The sequence below is a fragment of the Seriola dumerili genome, unplaced genomic scaffold (assembly GCF_002260705.1).
Source record: "Seriola dumerili isolate Sdu_G_001 unplaced genomic scaffold, Sdu_1.0 BDQW01000068.1, whole genome shotgun sequence".
Taxonomy (NCBI): domain Eukaryota; kingdom Metazoa; phylum Chordata; class Actinopteri; order Carangiformes; family Carangidae; genus Seriola; species Seriola dumerili.
This window is the reverse complement of record NW_019174323.1, coordinates 16,633,218-16,654,893: the sequence shown is the minus strand read 5'-3', so window position 1 is coordinate 16,654,893 and position 21,676 is coordinate 16,633,218. Positions and strand designations below refer to the sequence as shown.

General features: G+C 44.3%; 4 protein-coding genes and 2 non-coding genes across 9 annotated transcripts in view; 4 read left to right on the top strand and 2 right to left on the bottom strand.

Annotated features, from left to right (window-relative positions):
* Window positions 1-242: 242 nt before the first annotated feature.
* On the bottom strand, window positions 243-3,404 carry mrpl38 (mitochondrial ribosomal protein L38). The gene is made up of 9 exons (XM_022742787.1): window positions 3,309-3,404; window positions 2,402-2,590; window positions 2,187-2,318; window positions 1,902-2,107; window positions 1,735-1,807; window positions 1,608-1,653; window positions 978-1,136; window positions 569-705; window positions 243-478 (listed from the first exon to the last, which is right to left on the bottom strand). Exons 1-9 carry the CDS (start codon window positions 3,391-3,393, stop codon window positions 342-344), a joined length of 1,164 nt encoding a protein of 387 aa, XP_022598508.1. The 5' UTR covers window positions 3,394-3,404; the 3' UTR covers window positions 243-341.
* Window positions 3,405-3,843: 439 nt separating this feature from the next.
* LOC111219928 (tripartite motif-containing protein 65-like) lies at window positions 3,844-7,537 on the top strand. Of its 2 annotated transcripts, none has more exons than XM_022742786.1 (8): window positions 3,844-3,905; window positions 4,277-4,728; window positions 4,839-4,934; window positions 5,953-6,183; window positions 6,321-6,489; window positions 6,567-6,656; window positions 6,778-6,995; window positions 7,213-7,537. In XM_022742786.1, the coding sequence occupies exons 2-8, from the start codon at window positions 4,300-4,302 to the stop codon at window positions 7,519-7,521; spliced, it is 1,542 nt and encodes a 513-aa protein (XP_022598507.1). In that variant the 5' UTR covers window positions 3,844-3,905; window positions 4,277-4,299; the 3' UTR covers window positions 7,522-7,537. The 2 variants fall into 2 exon arrangements, with proteins under 2 accessions (XP_022598507.1, XP_022598506.1); XM_022742785.1 differs by having other exon boundaries at window positions 6,303-6,489.
* Window positions 7,538-8,424: 887 nt separating this feature from the next.
* On the bottom strand, window positions 8,425-12,484 carry wbp2 (WW domain binding protein 2). 2 transcript variants are annotated; one of them, XM_022742783.1, is made up of 8 exons: window positions 12,313-12,484; window positions 11,203-11,311; window positions 10,917-11,052; window positions 10,744-10,836; window positions 10,517-10,663; window positions 10,301-10,426; window positions 9,954-10,030; window positions 8,425-9,399 (listed from the first exon to the last, which is right to left on the bottom strand). In XM_022742783.1, exons 1-8 carry the CDS (start codon window positions 12,369-12,371, stop codon window positions 9,352-9,354), a joined length of 795 nt encoding a protein of 264 aa, XP_022598504.1. In that variant the 5' UTR covers window positions 12,372-12,484; the 3' UTR covers window positions 8,425-9,351. The 2 variants fall into 2 exon arrangements, with proteins under 2 accessions (XP_022598504.1, XP_022598505.1); XM_022742784.1 differs by lacking the exon at window positions 10,744-10,836.
* A 3,371-nt stretch (window positions 12,485-15,855) lies between these two features.
* Window positions 15,856-15,928, top strand: trnar-ucg. Its single transcript has one exon. It is a non-coding gene; the product is annotated as a tRNA-Arg (tRNA).
* A 292-nt stretch (window positions 15,929-16,220) lies between these two features.
* Window positions 16,221-16,294, top strand: trnai-aau. The gene has a single exon. It is a non-coding gene; the product is annotated as a tRNA-Ile (tRNA).
* A 3,989-nt stretch (window positions 16,295-20,283) lies between these two features.
* Window positions 20,284-21,676, top strand: part of LOC111219829 (ras-related protein Rab-26-like) — a 75,949-nt gene continuing 74,556 nt past the window's right edge. The window contains exon 1 of one of the 2 annotated variants that reach the window (XM_022742645.1): window positions 20,284-20,716. In XM_022742645.1, coding sequence (XP_022598366.1) covers window positions 20,540-20,716 — 177 coding nt within the window. In that variant the 5' untranslated portion in view covers window positions 20,284-20,539. The remainder of the gene's footprint in view (window positions 20,717-21,676) is intronic. The other variant, XM_022742646.1, reaches the window with a different exon arrangement.

Sequence of the window (21,676 nt, the reverse complement as noted above, 5' to 3'; positions counted from 1 at the left end):
GAGAGAAGTGTAGGGTTATATATAACCTTTTAAAATGTGTTGGACATTTTTATCATGTTGTTTAATGTGAGTATTTTCATGAGACATGTAACATGAGTCTGTCTCACCTGTTTCATTCACAGTTAAAGAGAGAGAGTCGGTATGTTATCAGTCTCAAGTTGATGAGTCAGTGTTTTAAATGTGAAATTAAATACAATTAAAGTTTATTAAACTGAACCAAAAACTGAGAAATCACAACGTCATCACAGCTGGAAAAGACTTTATTATCATCATTATACCATAAATATGTCAGACATAATTCTACATGTATGAACAGGTGTTCTCAGGTGTGTGTCACGTGATCAGTATATTCCGTAGGTGTGCTCCTGTCCGTCTCTGTATCTGTCCAGGTAACGCAGCGGCTGTCGATGGGGGTATTTGACCTGGGGGGGGTGGTAGACCGGAGGCCGGATGAACTCAAAGACCGGCTCCCTCATGTCTGCCGGGACACACACACCTGATTATCAACACACACCTTCACTTTGTGTGTGTGTGTGTGTGTGTGCGTGTGCGTGTGCGTGTGTCTCACCAAGTGTGTTGTGGAAGGTGTCGGTGACGGACTCATCCCACTGGCTCTGGAAGAAGGCGAGACCTGCAGGTGTGATGTCATCCTGATGCTTCCTATAGAAATCCACCGTCTTAAAGGTACGGTGCTCCAGAGAGAGGCTGAGAGGAGAGAGAGAGAAAAGGCCGAGTGTTTCTATCAGAGAGTGAACACATCAGTCACCTGTCTGGTAAATACACTGAGAGCTCCTGTGTCCCGAGGTCATTAAATCTACCTCCTAATCATTTACTCATTAGATCCAGTTTATTTACTCTGAACAGTGATGTGAATGTTAATGAACCTTCTTCTAACTAACTCTACATAAACAATCACAAATTATCTCATTATACAAACTACATCAGCTTCCTGTCTGGATGCTGAGTGTACTGCTCACCATGGCGACGACCTGACGTCGTCTTGGAAGCTGACTGGCCCCTGCTGCTTGAAGAGGATGTAAACGTAGCGGTGGAAGCCTGTTCCTCTGGGAGGGAAGGGGGGCAGGTAGTGACACAGCTCGTCTCCAGCCTGGACCGATCCACCTGGGATGTTCCCCCTGCACACAAACAGTTCACACGATCAAACACACAGGTCACATGATCACATATGATCAAACAAATCCACTAAGGTTCTGTCAGTGAATCACGGAGCAGGAAGTGAATTTATCTTAAACTTAAGACTTGGTTGAGAAAAGAATAAATAACACAAATGAATTAATTAGCTTCCTGTCAGTCGTAGTTCAACTGATGAAAACATGAAGAACTTAAAGCAGATATATGTGTTTATCTGTTGCTACATAGCTAACGTTAGCATTAGCAGCTGTTTCCTAACCAGTCTAGTGAGTTCATCCTTGGAGCTTGGAGACACCTGATGTCACCTTCACTGACATCAGGTGTCTCCAAGCTTCATTACAACCTGGACATTGATGTGAACATTGTCGAAGTTTAACTCTCATAATTACTTTAACTTTGATAGTACCTGAGTGCAGCATAAGAACAGACAGACAGACAAAAGATGTGACACTTACACCAGCCAGTGGACGTACTCTGCCTCGTTGTCCTGAAGATGCTCATCTGAAACACATGATGTAACACAGTCAGTAAACTCTGACAGTCCATCAGTAATCTGACTCTGCGAGGTTTACTGTGTCTCACCTGGACAGGTGAGCAGGAGGGTCCACAGGGAGCCCTCCTCCGCATCAAAGCTGATCTGAGGGGCTGAAGCTGCCTGGAGAGAAGACAGCAAACAACAGAGTCAGAGAGGACAGGTGGGGGGGGCGCACACATTAACACACTGTTAAACTCCCAGTCCTTTAACCTACTTGAGTTGGTGTCAGTCTATTCCCATAATACACTTGGCCACTGTTGTTGTCCTGGCCGTAGTTGACACGGAGTAACACCTGGGGGAGGAAGTAGGCCTGGGGGAAGAGGTCTTTGAAGACTCCGTAGTGCTCTGCCAGTCTCTTTATATGAAACGGAGCACTGCTCTGCTCCCAGGTCTCCTGCACCCGGTCCAGAGGGATCTTAACTGGAGGGGGGGGGGGGGCTGATTAATTTATTCACTGAACATTAAGAACCTGAATATGAGAGACAGTGTGTGATCTTACATGTGCGCAGACGTGTGCTCCTCTCCAGCTCAGCGTTCTTCTTATTTGCCTTTATCACCTGCCGTCGCTCCCTCACCTCGGTGGTCCTGCGGGGTCTGTAGCGCGGCAGCCCGATGTCCACCTGCTCTCCACCTGCAGCCAAAACAACACTCAGCTTTACCGCGAGACGTTTCAGGGGAGCCACCGACAACAGCTTCCTCCTCCGTCTCTCTCACCATGATCCGGATCAGCCTGCTCCATGTAGCCCCTGTAGGTCTTCCACCATGCCGGCTGGTTCTTGGCCTCCTCAGCTCGTCTCAGGTAACGAGTGTAGCTGCGGTACCTCTCCACCGACTCCAGTTTCTTGAGGTCGATCACGTCATTAGGCATGGGACCCAGAGGAGGGGTCCGTTTGCAGAGGGCCGCTATCATGAGGAAACACCCCAGAGGTTAGTCAGTCACATAACAGGAAATGATAGGTCATGTCTGGTTGTTCCTGCCTTTACACATAATTACACATTATACATTTCATTTGTTTCAGTTCTCTATACTTTACACTGGTGCAATTAACTTCACAGTTTGACTAAATGTTTTACACACGTTTGTGTATGTAAGACAAGTGACAGTGCTTTATACATTTATAAATTAAAATAGGACATTAAAATAGCATTTAAAAACAATACAAACTAATTTCAATAAATAAGAATAAAAATAAGTCATATCAAGATTGCATAAAATCAGGTAGAACACCATTTTAAAAGCAGTGCTGTAGTGATAAAAGACATTAAAACAAGCTAATGCACAAGATTTAACAGATGTTATGTATGTGATTTATTGGTGAACTGCAGTAAACGGCGATGATTTAAGTCCTGATTTAAATGAGCTGACAGTTTCAGCAGATCTGAGGTGGTGAACGGTTCGGTATCGTATCTTCTTCTGTATAAATATTTTATCTTGTCCACTTGATCCCTCGGTTCACGTTTAATCGTCACATTTTTCAGGAGAGTCAGGTGAGAGCCTGTCTCCACAGGAGAGGACCGCACGTACCGGAGGTCTGATTCAAACTTCCCCCGGACAGATTCACTGAAGCCCGGACACCGTCCTGAATATGAACTCATTAATTCAACAAAATCGTTATAATACCTGTTGTTACAAACGTCCTCACATTGTTGACCCCTAAATCTGTCCCGGTCCGCAGGGCAGCGGAGCAGACTGTGCGCAGCGCCATCTTGGAACGAGTTTTTTTTCTTCTTTTTTTTCAGAATATACGGAGGCCGAGAGGAGCTAAACGAGTCTGCGCACTGTGACTTTTCTGTAGCGCTGACTGTCACTGTACTAACAAACTATTAACATTATATTTTAACATCAATACAGCTCTAACAAATCTAGCATAAGTTGTAGAGTAAATTTTTTATCTTTTATATATATATTTTTTTTCTTCAGAATGTATAACAGCAACAGCAGCGCTACACATATATTATATTATATTATATCATATTATATTATATTATATTATATCATATCATATCATATCATATCATATCATATCATATCATATTATATTATATTATATCATATTATATTATATTATATTATATTATATTGTGAGACTGATCTGATTCTGTGTGTTTTTAATTTTCCCGACAGAACGCGAAGGCGTCATTTTTGCGTCTGACGTCATCAGGGAAGCTCCATCTGACGATATTTAGTGTTCAGGTAGATGCTGTGTCTGTAGAAGTGGTAAGAAAAGACGTTGTGTTGTCGTTGTGTTGTATCTGGAGTGTGTGTGTGTGAACACGAACCGTTAGACCGGGTTAATACTGTGACCGTTGTTTGTCCCGGGAAACCGAGCTACTGTAACTGACCTGGATGTAAGCTAACGTTAGCTCTGCTCCCGGGCTAAGTGACTGTGGAGCTAACGTTAGATCAGGTCTGAGCTGCTGTTGTTCAGTCTCATAACAGAAATACAGGAAGTTTAATTTTTATTCATCACAAACTGTTTCTGTGTGAAAAGGTTTAAAATGTGACATTAAAGGTTTAACAGTGACACTGCTGTTACACTGATGCGTTCAGGGACCATCCTCTCATGTGTGCTTTCTCTCTCTCCTCAGAGGTATCTGGTCTGTGTTCAGAGATGGAGTCTCAGAATCAAAACCTGACCTGCATCATCTGTTTAGAGCGGTTCAGGGTCCCGGTGACCATCCCCTGTGGCCACACCTTCTGTCAGAGGTGCATCACCACCCACTGGGACACCAAGAGCAAGGCTGACATCGGACCTCACTGCCCCATCTGCAACGAGCCCTTTGAGAAAAGGCCCGTCCTCAAACGCAATGTGTCCCTGTCGGTCCTGACTGAGGCTGCAAACAGCAGCGGCCCCCCCAGCAGAGAGTTGCTCCTGAGGGGGGGTGAAGCAGCTAAAGCCATGCTGCTGTGTGAGCGCCACAAAAAGCCTCTGGTGTATTACTGCAGGCAGGACAAGATGTCCGTGTGCTGCGAGTGTGGCATCTCAGAGTGTGTGACCCATGAGAAGGTGCTGCTGGAGGCAGAGAGGGAGAACCAGGAGGTACAGGACCACGAATGCACCACAGCTGTTTAGCATGGACCCAGACACACACTGTTTCTTCGTCATCACATGGTGTGAATGTTAAACCCTCCTATTGTCTCCTGTTACAGCTGCTGCTGGAGAGGAAGAGCAAGGAGGTGGGGAAACTCATCGAGGAGACGCAGAAAAGTATCAGTGAACTGGCTGAGAACATTAACCAGGCTAAGGTAACGTCCTCATATCTACCTGTCCTCAGGTGAAGAGCATCACCGGGCTTCAGTGTCAAGTCAAGTCAATTTTTATTTGTATAGCGCCAATTCACAACATAAGTTATCTCAAGGCACTTCCCAAATAGAGCAGGTCTAGACCTTCTCTTTAGAATATTATTTACAGAGACCCAACTCCCAGCAAAAGCAGCAGTAGGCGACAGTCAGCTAATAACATTAATATTTATCAATATTAATTAAAGTAATCTTAGTAGGTTTAGCAGCAGGTGTTAAACAGGATCATGGTGGTTTGCAGTTGCAGATCCAGACTCTACGGCTGCAGCTCTGGAGGCGGGAGGACCTGTGGAGAATAACAGGAAGGAGATATAGAAGGAAAATGGGCGAGAGAGAGAGAGAGAGAGAGAGAGAGAGAGGCAAGCAAGCTGGGCGCTCATGTGCACAAAGTGCAACCAACATGTCAGAACATGTGTGAAAGATGTGGCGGCAATCTTATTTTTCTTATCAGCGATGTAGATAGAAACTACTGCACAGTCTGTGTTTTGACAACAAGCAGGGGAATCTTCAGAAGCCGAAACTCCATTTAAAACATTTACTCAAGAAAAATAAAGACTCAGTCTTTGTGCTTGACTTGGCTCCACACACTGATTACCTACAACTCAGAGCTACTGGCTGTGATGTAACTAAAGTCACTAAATACAGTTTACTGATTCTTATTCTGGCTCTTACACCAACAACAGAAACCTTCAGCTTCACTCCTGCAGACAGTTAAACCAGCTTTAGCTCCAAGTTCAGCTCAGCTCCTCCTGCAGCTGCTACAACCAAGTTTAATGAGCAATCAGGAAGTTGATTATTCTCCTGCACACAAGAGACACAAGTCCAGGTGTTAACTGACAAACCCGCAGCTTTTAAAACCAGTGAAGCTTCGTACATTCTGTGTAGATAAAGAATAATACTATATTCACCTGATGTTCCCAGATCTCACAGAGCAGACGTGTGATTCAGTGTTTTCTGTCAACAGGTGACTCTTGAGCAGACCTCAGCCTGGGTCAGTATGAAGTTCTCCACGCTGCTGAAGGTCCTGGCTGAGAAGCAGCAGGCCACGGAGCTGTTCGTCGACGAGCAGAGGGAGGCCGCCATCACTGAGGCCGAGGCCCGGCTCTCCGAGCTGCAGGAGAACAACCAGAGACTCAAAGAGAGCCAAGAACAGATAGCAGCTCTGCACCACCTCCCCGACACAGAGCTCATCAAGGTGCTGGACTGTGGTATCAGAAGCTTTAAAGTCATCAGCATCAGGACATTGAAGAGAGTTCCCTCTCCCTGTCTCTCTCTCTCTCTCTCAGCTCATCTCTGACATCCTGTCTCTCACAGTTTCCTCTCTCTCCTCAGGAGTCTCTGCTCGTAGAAGTTCCTCGTTTTAAGGACGTCCCCACAGACGTGTCCCCCAACCTTCAGGACCGGTTGAATGGGGTCACGGACGTGTTGTCCCGGGTCTCTAAGCTGGTGTCGGAGGACCTGGACAAAGCTGTGAGCGTGGCTGTGGGTCAGGACAGAGACGGTAACCTGGTCCCTTTGAAGCTGCTGGTTCCTCCTCAGTCTGGGTTCTGTGTTCTCACTCTTGTCCCTGGTCTCTAGGTTCTCCTCAGGACAAGAGGCCGATCCTCGCTGTGGTTCCCAGTCCAGCTGCTCCGTGTCACCCTGGGGGGAAGGAGGGCCTCAGCGCCTGTACGTCTCTGACCTGTTAGACTTATGCTTCCTGTTCTGCCTCTTATTCTATTCTGTATGTGTATTTTCTGTAAGTATATTTTATTTTGGTGAATCACTTCCTGCTTCTTTGTCCTTGCAGACCGATGCTCTCTGACCTTTGACCCCCGTACGGCCAACGGGCACCTGTTTCTGTCCCAGGAGAACCGGCGGGCGGAGCACCTGACCTCCGGGCCCCGCCCCGTCCCAGCTCACGAGGCCCGCTTCGATCACACCTGGCAGGTGCTCTGTTTTCAGGGCTTCACCCGAGGACAGCACTACTGGGAGCTGCAGGTGTCCAAGCCCTGGGCCTACCTGGGGGTGAGACCTGTTCACATCTGTGGGGGGGGGGGTCAGGTCTGATACTGAGGGACAGGAGCCAGGTCAGGTACTTCACAGTGTCTGGAGACAACTGAGGCTCACTGATCTACAGTGATGTACCTGTGCTCGGAACAAAGTCTGATGCAGTAGAGACCAGGTCTTCAGGTCTACAGATCTATAGATCTATCGTCTTCATCATGTCCCCTCCTCTCCTCAGGTGACCTACGAGGCCATTCCCAGGAAGGAGAAGGGGAAGAGGTGCATGGTGGGAATGAACGAGCTGTCCTGGAGCCTGCAGCTGGACGAGCATCAGCTGAGCGCCTGGCACAACGGGCGGAGGGAGACCCTGGGGGGCCACTCCCAGCACAGCCGCATCGGGATGCTGCTGGACTATGAGGCGGGGACGCTGACCTACTACGGAGACGGACAGACCAGGCTCCACGCCTTCCACTGTATCTTCACCCAGGAGCTCTTCCCCGCCTGCTGGATCGGGGAGGGGGTCAGCATCACCCTCTGCTCCACATGAGGAGACTGAAGAAGACTCCCACCCCCCCACCCCCCCTCTGCTCTACATGAAGAGACTGAGGAGGAGAGCTCAGCACAGAGGACCCCCCCCCTCCCAATCATTTTATTCTTTTTACTGTGACTTCCTTCTTTGTTTTCAGCAGAACTAACTGTGATGGACTCGGCCCTTCACTCATTGTGTCCTCACATGTAACAAAAACAGAGCTAATGAAAGGTCAAAGGTCATGAAGGTCCTGAGCTCCTGCTTTTCTCTGGTTTGTTTTCTCTTATGATTTTAGATAGAAGCTCAGAGTCACATGATCATTGATTCTGAAACACCTGATCCTGTCTGTTCCTCTGAGCTGGAGATGGTAACAACAACGACAAACTCCTCCTGGACCTCAGGCGTGTTCACAGGTGTGTTCACAGGTATGAGGAACTTCAGAGACTCACCTGAGCCGAGTGGAAACCTGTTCTCCAGGTCAGACTTCGGTCAGAGAATTTGTTCAGTTCAGGTCTCCAGATAAAAACTAAATCTGATGCTGATGAACTTTCTTCAGAGTCCAGATGTGACAGATGTGAACCAGTAAATCACATGATCAGGACAATGAGCTGTTAAAAGTACAATCTCCCCAGTGACAATGGGATGAAAGCACACACTGAACTGTCTTCACCCTGTCATGGAACCTGCTGATGTTTTTAATGGACTTAAGAGTTTTTTTAAAAATCATGAGCTCTTAACGAGCAGAGCTGTGAACACTGGGGCCCCTGAGGCTCCTGAGGCCCCTGACACAAGCTTCAGTCTTTGGGACTCTGCAGACAAGAACTACTGACTGTGAGAACCCCGCCCCTCCCCCTCCCCATGCTGTGTTAATCTGTAATGAAGCAATATTGAGATGTTCAGTGTAGAAATAAAACAGAGACGTTTCCACATGAATCATTTAATAAAATCCAACTCATCATGCATCAGTCATGTGATCAGTCATGTGATCATGCTTTGTTTTCTCACTTCAAACATTTACATTAATTTGTCAATAAATTAGTTTGAAATAAATACAGAGCTTCATCATCATCGTCATCGTCGTTATAATACAGAGCCATGACAGAGCGAACAGCAGCCGTGAAAGAGCAGAGACCAGATACAGGAACAGAAGGAAGAGTCCAGATCAGACCCAGACCAGGACCTCAGAGTCTCACACAGACTCATGGTCCAGGTCTGACGTTTGAATCTGTGTGAAGAGACTAAAAGGTGAAGCAGGCAAAAAAACAGGAAGTGACATCACTGCTCTGCTCTTGTAAAGATAATCCCTCCTGGCAGTACCCCCCCCCCTTCTCTGCTCTAATCCAGGATGAGGATTCACTGCTGGGGCCTGACACTGCTATTATCTGGTCCTCTCATCCACTACAGCATGTCCCAGCAGACCAGACCAGCAGACCCCTCCCCTCATTTTAAAGTCCTGTAGACTAATGATAGAAAAATAAAGCATTAGTTAACACAGTGATCAACATCAGGCTGAGTCCAGTCAGTAGAAGAAGGGCTGAGGAGGAGGATGATGAAGGTTACTGAAATTCCCTCCACTGCACTGAGAAGACCCACACACCCTGAACACACCCTTCCTGGTCTCTGTCAGGTTTCTAATGACACTTCATCAGGGGCAGGAGGAAGAGGAGGAGGAGGGAGATTACAATATATTTATTAACAGGAATGAAAAAAAGTTTGAATAAGGTGAGAGAGATGGAATGAGAGGAGGAGGAATAAGAAGACGAGAAAGAGGGAGGATGTTAAAAAGCGTCTTGGTGAAACGGGTGATCCAGCAGGACTGAGGAGACGGAGGACTGAGGGTCAGCAGGTCTACTGGTTCTTCTTGTCCTCTGGGGGGGAGTAGGGAGGAGGTTTGTCCTGCAGAGACAGAGAGACAGGTCCAGTCTGAGACCAGGACTACAGATACTGATCCAGGACTAGATACTGATCCAGGACTACAGATACTGATCCAGTTAGGTTGAGGTGAAAAAGTTGGTGCACTGAAATCAAAATGAGACACTGTGCTGCAGACAGACGCTGCTGTTGTGTACATCATGTCATGTTACTGTACCTTCTTCTTCTGCAGTGGTTTAATCAGCTGCTTGTCTCATAGCATTAATTAGCTTCTTATTTAATTAGCTAATTTGTTAATTAGCTTCTCAAATATGGTTAAAGTGTGCAGAACATCTGGATGGAGCCTGAGCTGAGGTCAGAGACACAGGACAACATAGTAACTGTTGCTATGTGATGTCATGATGTTTCCTGACAGAAATAAACACCCAAATTAAATATGAGCTATTTTTAAAATTAGTTTTTAAATGTCCTAAAAATGTCTCCAACAGGACAAACAGGAAGTTCAACCAAACAGCCACAGTGTTAACGATGAGACGGTTTGAGCTCAGTGTGTCTGCAGACTGATGCAGGGCACTCACCTGTGGCAGGTACACATGTGTAGGAGGCAGCGTGGCACAGCTGGCACTAGCTGCTGCCTCAGCTGCTTTGGCCTCAGCTTAGACAGAGGGGGGAGGGGAGGGGGGAGGGAGGAGGGCAGGGGAGGGTCAAAGGTGAAGTTTCACTCTGTGTTTAGACAGAAACACTTTCAACGATTTCATGATTGTTCAATTATAGATTGATTGGAAACATTAAGGGTTAGGGTTATCATTAATAATCACATGATCACATCAGTAAAAACAAATAAATGATGATATTTATTATTGATCTGACTGAATGAGATTGATTGGTGTATTGACACCTCCTGCCTCTGTGTCAGACCACTCACCTGCTGCTGAGGACGGCAGGTCTGGGTCATGTGGCGGCTGCTGGCCCAGAGGAGCAGAGTATGGAGGTGGGGGGATGTAGGCAGCGGCGGAGGCATCGAACACTGGCAGGCTGGGGTAGAATCCACCTGGAGGGTAGGAACACACATGCTGCTGTTACCTCACATCTCTGTGACATCACTGATTATGAAGGCTGCAGTGATCATCACTGCTTCTACCTGGAGGGGGAGGGTTGGGGTAGGAGTATCCAGGTGGAGCTCCAGACGGGTACATCCCATTAGTCGGGGGAGGGGGGCAGGCATAGGCTCCGTTGGCCAGGTAGGGGCATCCACCGAACCCAGGGGTCACCGGCTGACCTCTGGATGCTGGGAGACGACAGGAGGATAAAGACGTCAGAGTCACAGGTGTAACAACAGGTAACTAAGGTGTTGGTGTGTCATCATACCCTGAGCGGCCACCTGCAGCATGTACTGTCCGAACTCTATGGCTCCTCCTGCAGCAAACACAAGCTTGAAGGTAGCCCCGCCCTCCCAGCCACCTGTCGGTGCAGTCACACATGAATCACTGTAGTTGCTGAACCAACAGTCACACTGTCACCTGAACTACACACACACTCACCTCCAGGCTCTGCAGTGATGCTGCCTTTGATGTAATTGGCTCCCAGCACAGGTTGTTTGACCTCACAGCCCTTCATCAGGTAGAAGGGCATCATGAACGACTGCAGAGCATCGTGGCCTTTAGCCAGGAAGATCACCTGAGGAAGAACAGACCAATCACATCATCTCAGCATCAACACCCCCCCCCCCCCCTCCCCGGCTCCTACAGACAGTACTGCTGTCAGCAGAGACGGTGTTGTCTCAGTGTGAGGATGAGGATAAATAAAGATGAAGAGTGTGTCTCTCACCCTGTATGGAGTCAGGTAGATGCTTCCCTTCTTGCTCTTTTTGAAGGCTTCAGGCAAACTGTCCACATCACAGAAGACCAGCTCCACGTTGTCATGGTTCATCAACACACTGAGGGACAACAGCACAGGGTGACAACAGTCTGATCAGACAACAGGAATTTTTCTATTCCATCACATTTTCAGAGTAAAAAATAAAAAAATACATTATTTATATGGAGTTTTGTTTGGTTAATTATATATTTTATACTTCAATCATCTTTGACTGAACAGTTTAAAGATGAGATCATCAGATTATTGTGCAACTGTCCAGTCACTAAACATGGTCCATCACTTCCCGTCAGTCAACAGGAAACACAACCACAGTAACTGGATTAGATCTACTGCTGGTTCTGGGTCAGTTCTGATGGTTTATTAATAAACTCCAGTGTTTCTAGAAGAATCTGTGACACGTTTTACTACAGAGCAGGTAAGAGAGCTGTGATGGAGACCGATGAAGACAGTGATACAGAGAGCAGTGATGGAGCTGCAGTAAATACTACTCCTGTCCATATGATGAAATAATGTTTGAGTAACTACGTTTATAACTAGTAAACACTGGTGTGATGACGTGTCCTCTCTGGTTGACTGCAGTGATGATGTAACAGGTTGAAGGCCATGTTTGGACAACGCGATGATCCCATTAAGAAACATGGCGCTGTAACAGACTCTGTGGCCCCGCTGCTCAGCTGGTGTTTCACTGTAAACCCGAAGTGGTCAGACACTGATCCTGGGTCAGTCTTCAGTTCGGCTCATGTGCGACATGTCATAGAGCTCCTGTAAGGAACCATCGCTGTGTAATAAACAAGCTAACAGATGCTAAAAGTTGTCGCCTCAGTTAATTGAAGTTAGTTAGCTAATAGTGTTAGTTAGCTGACGGTGTCGCTGTGTGCTGTGTAGTATGAACCTGCTCCCGGTTTGCAGCGTCTCCGTCCGCTAACACACACATGACACATACGAGTTGTGTTTATTTTTGAATGACGTGGCTGTGACGTTCTCCCAGGAGAGAGAGTAGGACCTGTCCGTCTGTTTAACGGGAGCTGCTAGCTAACACGTCATCGCCGCCATCGTTACCTTTCACTGTTGTTGATGATGACTCCTCCGGACTCCGAGTGGTTCTGGTTCAGGGTCATGTCCGCGGCCCTCCGGACTCTCACGCTGCAGGATTACAGGCTGTGGTTCCGCGGGCCTGAACACGGCTGAAGAGATGTTGCTGAGGCTCGGTGCTGCACCTGCTCTTCCGTGTGGAACGCCCACAAAGTGACGTCACGCAGTCTTAAAAATAAAATGCAGTCAAATGACAGAAAAAATAAGATAGAGATTTTATATGAAGGAAAAAATAGAATATTATAATAATAATGTTTAAGTTAATGTAAAATTTCTATTTGGAAGATTTTTGGGGCACTTGGATGACAACAACAATAATAATAACAACAATAATAATAATAATAATAATAATACAATATATAATAATGCAGCTGCAGCAAACGTCTTATCTCGCTGCGCTGCAGAACATATCTATCTATCTATCTATCTATCTATCTATCTATCTGTGGAAGGTGTTTTATATTTACAGATTACACATTTACACATGGATTGTCAGTCTGTTCACACAAATAACATTGAGGCAAATCTACCTCCATAGAAATCCTATTCATAGTTTTTACACAGTGACAGTTCATGTGTCATGAACGTTTCTGGACCGTTCCAGATTTTTACATCAGTGTGTATGTGGCGGAATGTTCACGGCTAGAGTGAGTGACGTCACACAGAGTGAGTGACCCCATTTGACCCCACTGGAGAGCAGCAGGGGTGGCGCCAGACATTGTAAACATTCAACCCAAGTGGATATTCAGGGGACATGCTCCCCTGGGGATTTTTTTCCCCAATTCACAGCAGCTACATGCTGTTTACTGTATCAAGCCATTTGTATATCATTTGGGAAAAACATGAAAGTTGCCCAGGAAAAAAAAAATCATCCTAAGCCTGCATCATATTTTGAATCTAATTGTTCTCTGTCTCCATCATTCTGAGACCACAACACAACAGATTTTAACAATGACTAATTTTCACTACTGTCACATAAAAAGAGACAAAAATTGTCTGATGTTACAATTTAGAATTTACATGACATACTGTTGGTGGGGAATGAATCTGGCATAAATAGGATCACTAATTTTGACACCTATTTTTGTTACACTGCTGGAGTAGAGTTCACAGATTTAATGTTTAGATGAAAAATCTACATTTAAATCCAGACCATGTACATGGATCCACAACAAGACCAAGTAAATGTCTTCATGACTGAACTGAATATTAGGCCAACAGAAGAATATTTACTCTAATGATATTAAATTTCTTTAAAGAATAGCATCATAGGAGAAACAACATGGACATGTACTGTAATATTGTCAGGCAGTATTTTATTTGATCTACTCCGGATCACTCTGTTCTCATTCCCTCCTCTTTTCTTCTTCTTTCACTCTCTCAGCTCCACTCATCTATCCAGGGAAATGTCCTGCTGACTGCTTCTGCTGCTTTGTTCATATTCATCAAGTCAAGTCCAGTGTAAACCTGGAACACATGTGAAGAATTACATTGCTATCATGGAATAACATTTTCATTTTCAAGTTTACATGATTATCTCAATAGTCCCCAATAGGCTTCTATAATGACTTTAATATTTATCATTTTAGCCTGTTATTTTCCCAGATGCTTTGAGGATGGAGCACTATCATAATCATGGATTGTGCATTTAAAGGAGAATCAAACCCTTTTTAAGAATTCACATTTGTTATTCCTGTGCCCCAGAAAGAAATGGTGAATATTTGTGAATGTGCACCACTCTCCTCTAAAGTAAGAAACCAAAGGGAGAACCTTAAAATGTGCAATGTCATCCCAGTTTGCTCTATAACAATGAATGGGGCTCTGATGCTGCAAGGCCTTAAAATATGTCTAATTTCTTACACTACAATAAGTATTTCAAATTTTAAGCTTTATATCCAATTCAACATCTGGATGAGACCAGTTAGGGTGGACTCTACACAGCTACTGTAGATAGCTGATTGATTTTTGCTGCTGCTTGTGGACTTGATGCTGGTTTACTCTGTGTGTAAATGTGTATTTTAATAAGACAGCATGTTATGTAATCTGATTCCATCCTGTATCTAAGTGAAGGGCTGACGTGGGGAAAATATCAGGAAATTAACAAACGCCGTTCAGGCCCAGCGCCAGAGCAGTAGGTCTAATGGCCGTCCGGCACGGGTGGCTGCTTCCGGCCTGGTTGTGGGTTGTTGGAAAACCAGGTGGACCGCATTTCAGCCGGATCTCTGGGCCCAGACCCGGCCGAGTCTTTCTCCAGAATAATGGTAATAACAGCAGAAGAAAAGTAAAGTGGGGAACAAACAAACGCAGAAACTTTTCATACCTGTGACAGTTTCGGAAATCGGACGAACAGGAAACGGGGAGTGGAGGGAAAAACCAGAGGTCCGCACATCTGTCTGCTTTAATGGTCTGCGCACATACGGGCATTTGGCCGAAAGGCGCCAACTTTGCTTTAAATACGGAAGACAAAAAGCAGGAAGGTCGCAGTTGGCCCATACCTGGCTCTGAGAACAGTCCACGGTCCAAACACTCTGAAACTTCCCCCAAGAAATCTACTGCCCGGTGCCGGAGGTAAGTCCGGCAGAGTCGGAGGCTTTGAATTTACTTTCTCAGCAAAGTGGTTCAAGAAAATGTTCATTTCTTGATGCTTCATGTGAACAGTTCCACATTTACTGGCCTGAGTGTAAAATAGACAAACACAAACCTTTTTCTATATCACAAACTACATATTTTTTTACTACTAAATTTTTTTTTGAGCAAATAATACTGTAACCTGAGCAAACTAAAATCTATTCTGTGCTCAATAAAGCTATTTCTCGGTTTGCTATTATCCACAATATCAACGTGTGTCACTCAGTTTTAGTCAATTCTATGAGAAACTGCTCGGCCACAACTGCGCTCCTAGCCCCCGTGCAAACGGGTAAAACGGATTTGCCGGTCCAGTCAGAGAGACTGAGAGAATATGACACCAAGTTGAAGTTATAAATATAAATAATGTTATAATAAACTAAATTCTAGACTTTTGGGAAAACACCTGGGGCTGGAGCCCCATAAACCAGCCCCCTCACTCCACCTATGGTTGGAGCGTGCTGCTAATAGGGCCAAGGTCATGGGTTCAATCCCCATACTGGCCAATAGCATTAACCCTTTAGGTTCTCCCTTGTAATGCGTCAGAGCGAAACACCCTTTGCTACTGCGGCAGATCACATTTGTTTCTCACCCTTCTCTGGTGCCGTGGGTTAATGTGTGCTTGTTGAAGCATTAAAGAAACAACACTTACACCTCCCAGGGTGTGATTATTTCTGGTGTGTTGATGTAAAGTTTGAGACAGCAGTGGCTGTTTTAACTCCTCAGATACAAATGTGTTGCAGAATCTCACTACCTCTCATATGCTGAACATATTCTTGAATATTTGGCGCTCTCTACAGACACCACCCGGGTGGCCACAGCTGATGAAACGTTCAGTATCATCTAAACCCTAGCTGCATCGAAAGGTAGTATATGTGGTTTTCAGACCATGTGGCCTAACGGACAAGGCGTCTGACTTCGGATCAGAAGATTGAGGGTTCGAGTCCCTTCATGGTTGGCTGTTGCATCCTATGCATTGCTGAATCTAAGGTGTTTGATGGAAGCATCTTTACTGCTTTAGTCCGCGTCACTGGTGCAACACATACTGATGCAGTGGTCATGATGTAGATTAGGGTGTTGATGCAAAGCTTGAGAAAATCCTTCAGACTTTGTTCCACACATAGAAAGATACCATTACCTCTCACATGATACGAAAGCTCTTTTCCTGTTTTGTCGGAGAAACATGAAAAATGGATTGAGTGTGATTTGTTCTGTCGTTCTGATTCTAAAGCAAAATGTGTTGAAATGTAGGCCGGTTAGCTCAGCTGGTTAGAGCGTGGTGCTAATAACGCCAAGGTCATGGGTTCGATCCCCATACTGGCCATTATTATTATTAATACTTCAGGCTCTCCCTGTTAATTCGTCAGACAGAAACACAACTTGTTCTTTTGACCTTAGTCTTCTTCTTAGTCAGGGCTCTCCTCTTTACATGATCTTTAAAACATGATCAGACATTTAGTCACAGGTGACCATGTGTTCCTCTAACCATACAACAGGATTTTCCAACTAGAACCATCAAAGGACAAGAGCAAAACTATTTTTCTTGTTTCAGCACTTTCATTTTCAATCAAAAACACATTCATCCTACAAATTCAGTCTTTTTAACACTGAATGAATAAGTATAGGTTCATGAAAGACAGTAATAGGTGAGAACGAGCTGAAAGAAAATGATTCGGACATTAAAATTAAACACATTTTATTTCTTAATAAAAAAGAAATTGTATGCAAAATGTCAATTGCTGCTTTCTAACACAGAAAGGAGCAGATACAAAGACCCCGTTGGTCTCATTTGCATTAACATAACCATTGCTGACACTGGATTTTACAGTAGCTGAACACACGCTTGTGATTCTTGGTTTCTGTCAGAGGTGGAGTAACACAAAGAGGTCACTAGATGGAGCTGTTCTCAAGAAAACTGGTGCCATCTGGACTTGGTAGTTTACTCTCATTACTCTGACTGAACCCAGCCTCCACTGATGCGTGTATGTGTTTACTTTTTGACTGACAGACATCTCTTGCATCTATTAAGCCAGTATCAATAATAGTTTTTTTCTCCAAGATTATGTGACTGCAAAATTGATTGTGACACATTTCGACTCCTGTTTTTCTACATAATTAATTCTAATCTTCTCTGAATATTGTGTGTCTTTGAGTTTGAGTAATTGAGTCTTTTTTGGATTTGGATTCTACACATCTGAAGAGGATATTTTTTATCAAAGAGCTGCCTGAAACACATTTAGTACGTGCAGTGCATCTTAAATATAAATTATTGAGGTTGTTTCCCCTTTTCCTTCCATTTTTTTCTTATAATCATTTCATAATATGTTCTTTATATATTCAATATTGAACTCTTTGAGTGGTAAGAAGTGATGAACTACAGTCCAGACCGTAAATATTTGAATAGTTATGTGTTCTTGGTTTCTAAGGCAGCTGTGTGTCATTTCACTGTTGGTTCATACACAGAAGAGCTCACATGTGGATCAAAGTTGATTGTGAGTTGCTGTTTAGATCGAGGTGGAGTTGTCTGTATAAGTACGAGGAGTAAAGAGGTGACCATGCAAGTGAAGCAGGTAATAATGAGGCTGTTTATCAGAGGGATATCTGAGGTAGTTGGTGTTTCCGAATCAACAGTGCGGTACATTATAAGAAGGAAAACTAGAAAATGGAAAAACGACCTGGTAGACCGAGGAGCAGAAGTCTTGTGGATGACCAGAAAAATCATTTGCATGGTGATACACTGTAGGCGGACACGTTTCCTTGCCCACGTTGAAGAGAAGACTTCATGATCAGAACATCGGAGGGAATCAGCACAAGATGAAAACACCTTGTAACATGATACAGTTCTGGAACAAAGCTCTGTGTAGCAAAAATGAACGTCTATCCGATGGATGTAAAGAGGAATTATCTGTCAAAGGTGGTGGCTCTGTGTTGGCTTAGGCACACATGGAAGCGGGACACTGCTGACGAAAGTAACAGGAAGCGTTCTGTGTGCTCACATTCAGCCAAATGCATCAAAACTCATTGGATGACAGTTCATCATTTAGCAGAGCAACCGTCCTAAACACACGGCCAAAGCAACCAATGAGCTTTTTTTCAGGGCAAGGAGAGGTTGAAGATCCTCGACTGGCTGAATCAATCGGCTGACGGAGACCCCACAACCGGCAGCGGCTGAAGGAGGCTGCAGTGAAGTCCTGGGGGAGAATCACCGGCTGATGTTGTCCGGTCAAAGACTTCAGGTCAATGACTGTAAAGGATTTTCCACAAAATATTAAATGCGATGATTTTGTATGACTTTATGTGTATCTGTCCAACTTTGGGTACCATGTGTTAAAAGAGCTATGTGTAATACTTAGGTCATGGATTATATGCAAAAGATAAATAAACAGCGAAGGAGCTCGTCCAATCGGTGTTGCGTCACTCGTGGTGGATGGGTGTGTGTGTATGTGTGCTCCTCCTGTTGTTTGCAGCTCATTGGTTTTGACAACGCACCACTTTACACAGCGTGGCTGTTTTTAATAGTCTCCTCATCAAACGTATCTGCATCCTGTTTGCTGTGTTCTCCGCCTCTGGACTGCAAACATATCTCCCAGCAGAATTGCTTTTTGCAGCCTTTCTTGCAGTTTTATGTGACTTTGATTGTTAACTTACAGATTGCACGGTGGATCACGTGGCCGTCCATTTTGTGCTCTGATTGTGTAACAGACAGCAGGGACATGTGTCTGTCTCATCTCCACGGCTCCGGTTTGGCTCATAGCATTTTCCCAGTTTTTTTTTCTGTGATATAATATTAAAGTGGGGGCGGCAGTGATGCTCAAAGACTGGTTGTGACCAAAAGGGGGTGTGGGTTGTTGGTACAATTCCCTGCTGGGGAAAAGTCTGGGCAGGAAGAGTGAGTGAATCACATCATTGATGCATCAATGGAAAAGATCACTTGAAGAGGTGTCTGGCGCCTACTGGTTGCACTGGGCGCCTCTCGGGCGTGAACGTTTAAAACAGATTGTAAAACAGATTGTAGATTAAAGTAGACAGAAAAAGATGCTCAACAAATCTTCCCGTCCACGAGGAAACAGGCTACAATAGAACATACAGAAAAAGATGTGAGTCACTAGTGCAGTGGACAGATCATCCTTTTTATCACAGTTACGTCAAATGCTTTAGAGCATGTGTCATCAGAGTGAATGTAAGAAAATGACTACAAAAATAGTAAATCTATTTAAGATGAGGAGTGAGTCGTGGTGTTTTCACATAACCTGGTAGTTACAGTATTGTGAAAGGAAGGTTTTCAGCACAACTTCACCTAGTTCCAAGATGCATGGAGAAAGGAAAAAGTCAAGCAACACCTGGAGTTAACAGAAGAACTTTATTTCAATCAGGAGAGACTCCTTTTTAAAACATTTAAAAACACTTTATGTTCTTTTTTTGGAAAAAAATATTTTACTATTTTGCAAAGGATTTGTTGGCCCACCTGCGATACCTTTGCAGCGGCTGTTGGGAACCACTGATATAAGGGATATGTACTGAGGAGTTGTTGCTTAACTGACAGGTGTGTTAGGCTGTCATGGTGGTTGTTGCATGTCCCACCTTTTTATCCTTCCTTTCCTTCTTCAGCTCCACCTTTTCCAAATCATGTGCTGGTGAGACCAACAGAGAAGATTGGTAGCCCCTCAATCAGTGCCAATACCGAGCTGCACCTTTAAAAGAGAAATACACCCAAAAAATAGAATTTACATTTCATTTCTACTACAGTGTAAAATTGTTGCAGTAGTTTTTTTTTCTTTTACATTATAAAATGTTCCTGAAGATGAACAGTGAACTGACAAACTGAAATAAAGTGCGTTACAAACAAATCCTGGCGCTGACCCAAAGATAGTTCATTATAAAACATGGTGGACATTGACAGCTGGTATAGTGATGGGCACTGATTCCAATCTGATCAATCATCTTAAAACAGATTTGATTTGGGTGGATGATTCAAAAATAATTTGAAACGCAGAGTTTGTCGTTGTCCATTAATCTTTCCAACGATCGACAGAAATGTTTCACGCAAATTATGTCACCGGAGCAACATCAGTTTGAGAAATGCTATTGCCTCAGCTTTGGAAGGCTGCATTTACGGATCATGTCTCAGATTGCAACATCACTGGGGAAAGTGTAGTGTTATTTCTGTTTTAGGGTGGATTTTCCCCACAAACGCACCGTAACAACCATGCCTTCACGCGCTCCCAACATCACAATACGAGAGAGGGAGGAGAGAGAGAGAGAGAGAGAGGGAGCTGTTTACATTGTGAACCAGACCTCTGATTTATCGTTATCCAGCTCAGCCACCGGGACAACAGCTGTCTCGCTTCATAGTCACTTTTTGTTCGCGGAACCGTGATCAGTTTCAGCTTTTACGCACAGTCATGATTTTGACGCACAGGTGAACTTCTGTCGCCTCATCGCGCCTCGACCACAACTCCACAAGGAAAAAAGAAAAAAAAAAAGAAAAAAGTATCGAAGCCATCTCTTCTTATTTCTCCTCTTCGTTCTTCTGTCTCGGCTGCTCGGAGGTGAACAAGTGACCAGAGCCATGTCCAGGAAGAAGGCAGTGAAAGGCAAAGGGAGCTCCAAGAGCCCCAAGGCGTCGCCGAGCAGCGGGAGGACGGGGAAAGGTCTGGCCGCCGCTGCCGCTCCGTCCTCCGGACTGGTTTATCCCAGCAGACCCTCCATCAGCAACAGTGGAGAGTTTTATGACATCGCCTTCAAGGTGAGCTGGGAGTTCAAGGCTTAACGTCTCACTAGAAAAGCCCAAGTGAGAAATTCAATTAAGCAATCAGTAAATTACAGGTGTGAGGTAGAAACGTTACGTTACGTCTAAAACGAAAAACCTCGGGGGCCAATGTCTCCTCTTCTCACTTGACTTGAAAACCTCGTTGGCAGCGTTGTTCAAGAGCTTTACAGCGAACAGACAGACAGTAACGTGAGTGCTGAAGAAAATGACCGAGGCAAGATGATTTGTATGTGGAAACCGGCAGCACGACAACTGTCTTGACATAAAGTTGAGGTGTGTGTTAAGGGTCGATGTTTTGCTGTCCGGACACAATACCTTTTCAGGTACAGGTGATACAGGTGTGCATGGAAACATATTTTTGCCAAAAGAAGAAAAACATTTTGACTTACTATTTCATAATTCTGATTTAGTATCGGATGATTTTTAACTTTTGGCTTATTAGCTCGTAATTTTGATCATGTAAGTTAAAATTTGACTTAGTATCTCATAAGTTTGACGTAGTAAGAAAAATATTTGACCTGGACCTTTATTGTCAAAGTGGAAAACTAAATACAAAAAGTCAAAATTGTGCCTATTATAAGTAAAATTTTGACTTACTATTGCATGATTCTGATTTTGACTAAAAGTTAAATTCTGACCCAGTATTTCAAAAGTTTGACTCAGTGAGTTTAAATTATTAGACTTATTATCTCATACTTTTGATGCAGTAATTGACTTACTATGTTATACTTTTGATTTTGTATTATTATTCAAAGTTATAATATGTCTATATATATATATATAATATATAATATAACGATATATAGATTATTACGATTGACATATATCGCGAAAAATGGTTTCCAGCAATTCTACAAACCTAGAGATATCTGTGGATTTTTAAATAATGGTAACGCTCTGTGTCATTTGGTCACCTGTCAATGACATCTCTCTCTG

Bases quoted from the DNA above. Each gene is read 5' to 3' on its own strand.
- mrpl38 (XM_022742787.1), bottom strand. From the start codon at position 3,393: ATGGCGCTGCGCACAGTCTGCTCCGCTGCCCTGCGGACCGGGACAGAT. The intron at 2,108-2,186 runs GTAAGATCACAC...CCCCCCCTCCAG, and splicing joins GAGCACACGTCTGCGCACAT to TTAAGATCCCTCTGGACCGG. The intron at 1,137-1,607 runs GTAAGTGTCACA...GTTTGTGTGCAG, and splicing joins GAGTACGTCCACTGGCTGGT to GGGGAACATCCCAGGTGGAT.
- LOC111219928 (XM_022742785.1), top strand. From the start codon at position 4,300: ATGGAGTCTCAGAATCAAAACCTGACCTGCATCATCTGTTTAGAGCGG. The intron at 4,729-4,838 runs GTACAGGACCAC...CTCCTGTTACAG, and splicing joins CAGAGAGGGAGAACCAGGAG to CTGCTGCTGGAGAGGAAGAG. The intron at 6,657-6,777 runs GTACGTCTCTGA...TTGTCCTTGCAG, and splicing joins GAAGGAGGGCCTCAGCGCCT to ACCGATGCTCTCTGACCTTT.
- wbp2 (XM_022742783.1), bottom strand. From the start codon at position 12,371: ATGACCCTGAACCAGAACCACTCGGAGTCCGGAGGAGTCATCATCAAC. The intron at 11,053-11,202 runs GTGAGAGACACA...GTTCTTCCTCAG, and splicing joins TCTACCTGACTCCATACAGG to GTGATCTTCCTGGCTAAAGG. The intron at 10,837-10,916 runs GTGAGTGTGTGT...CTGCACCGACAG, and splicing joins CATCACTGCAGAGCCTGGAG to GTGGCTGGGAGGGCGGGGCT.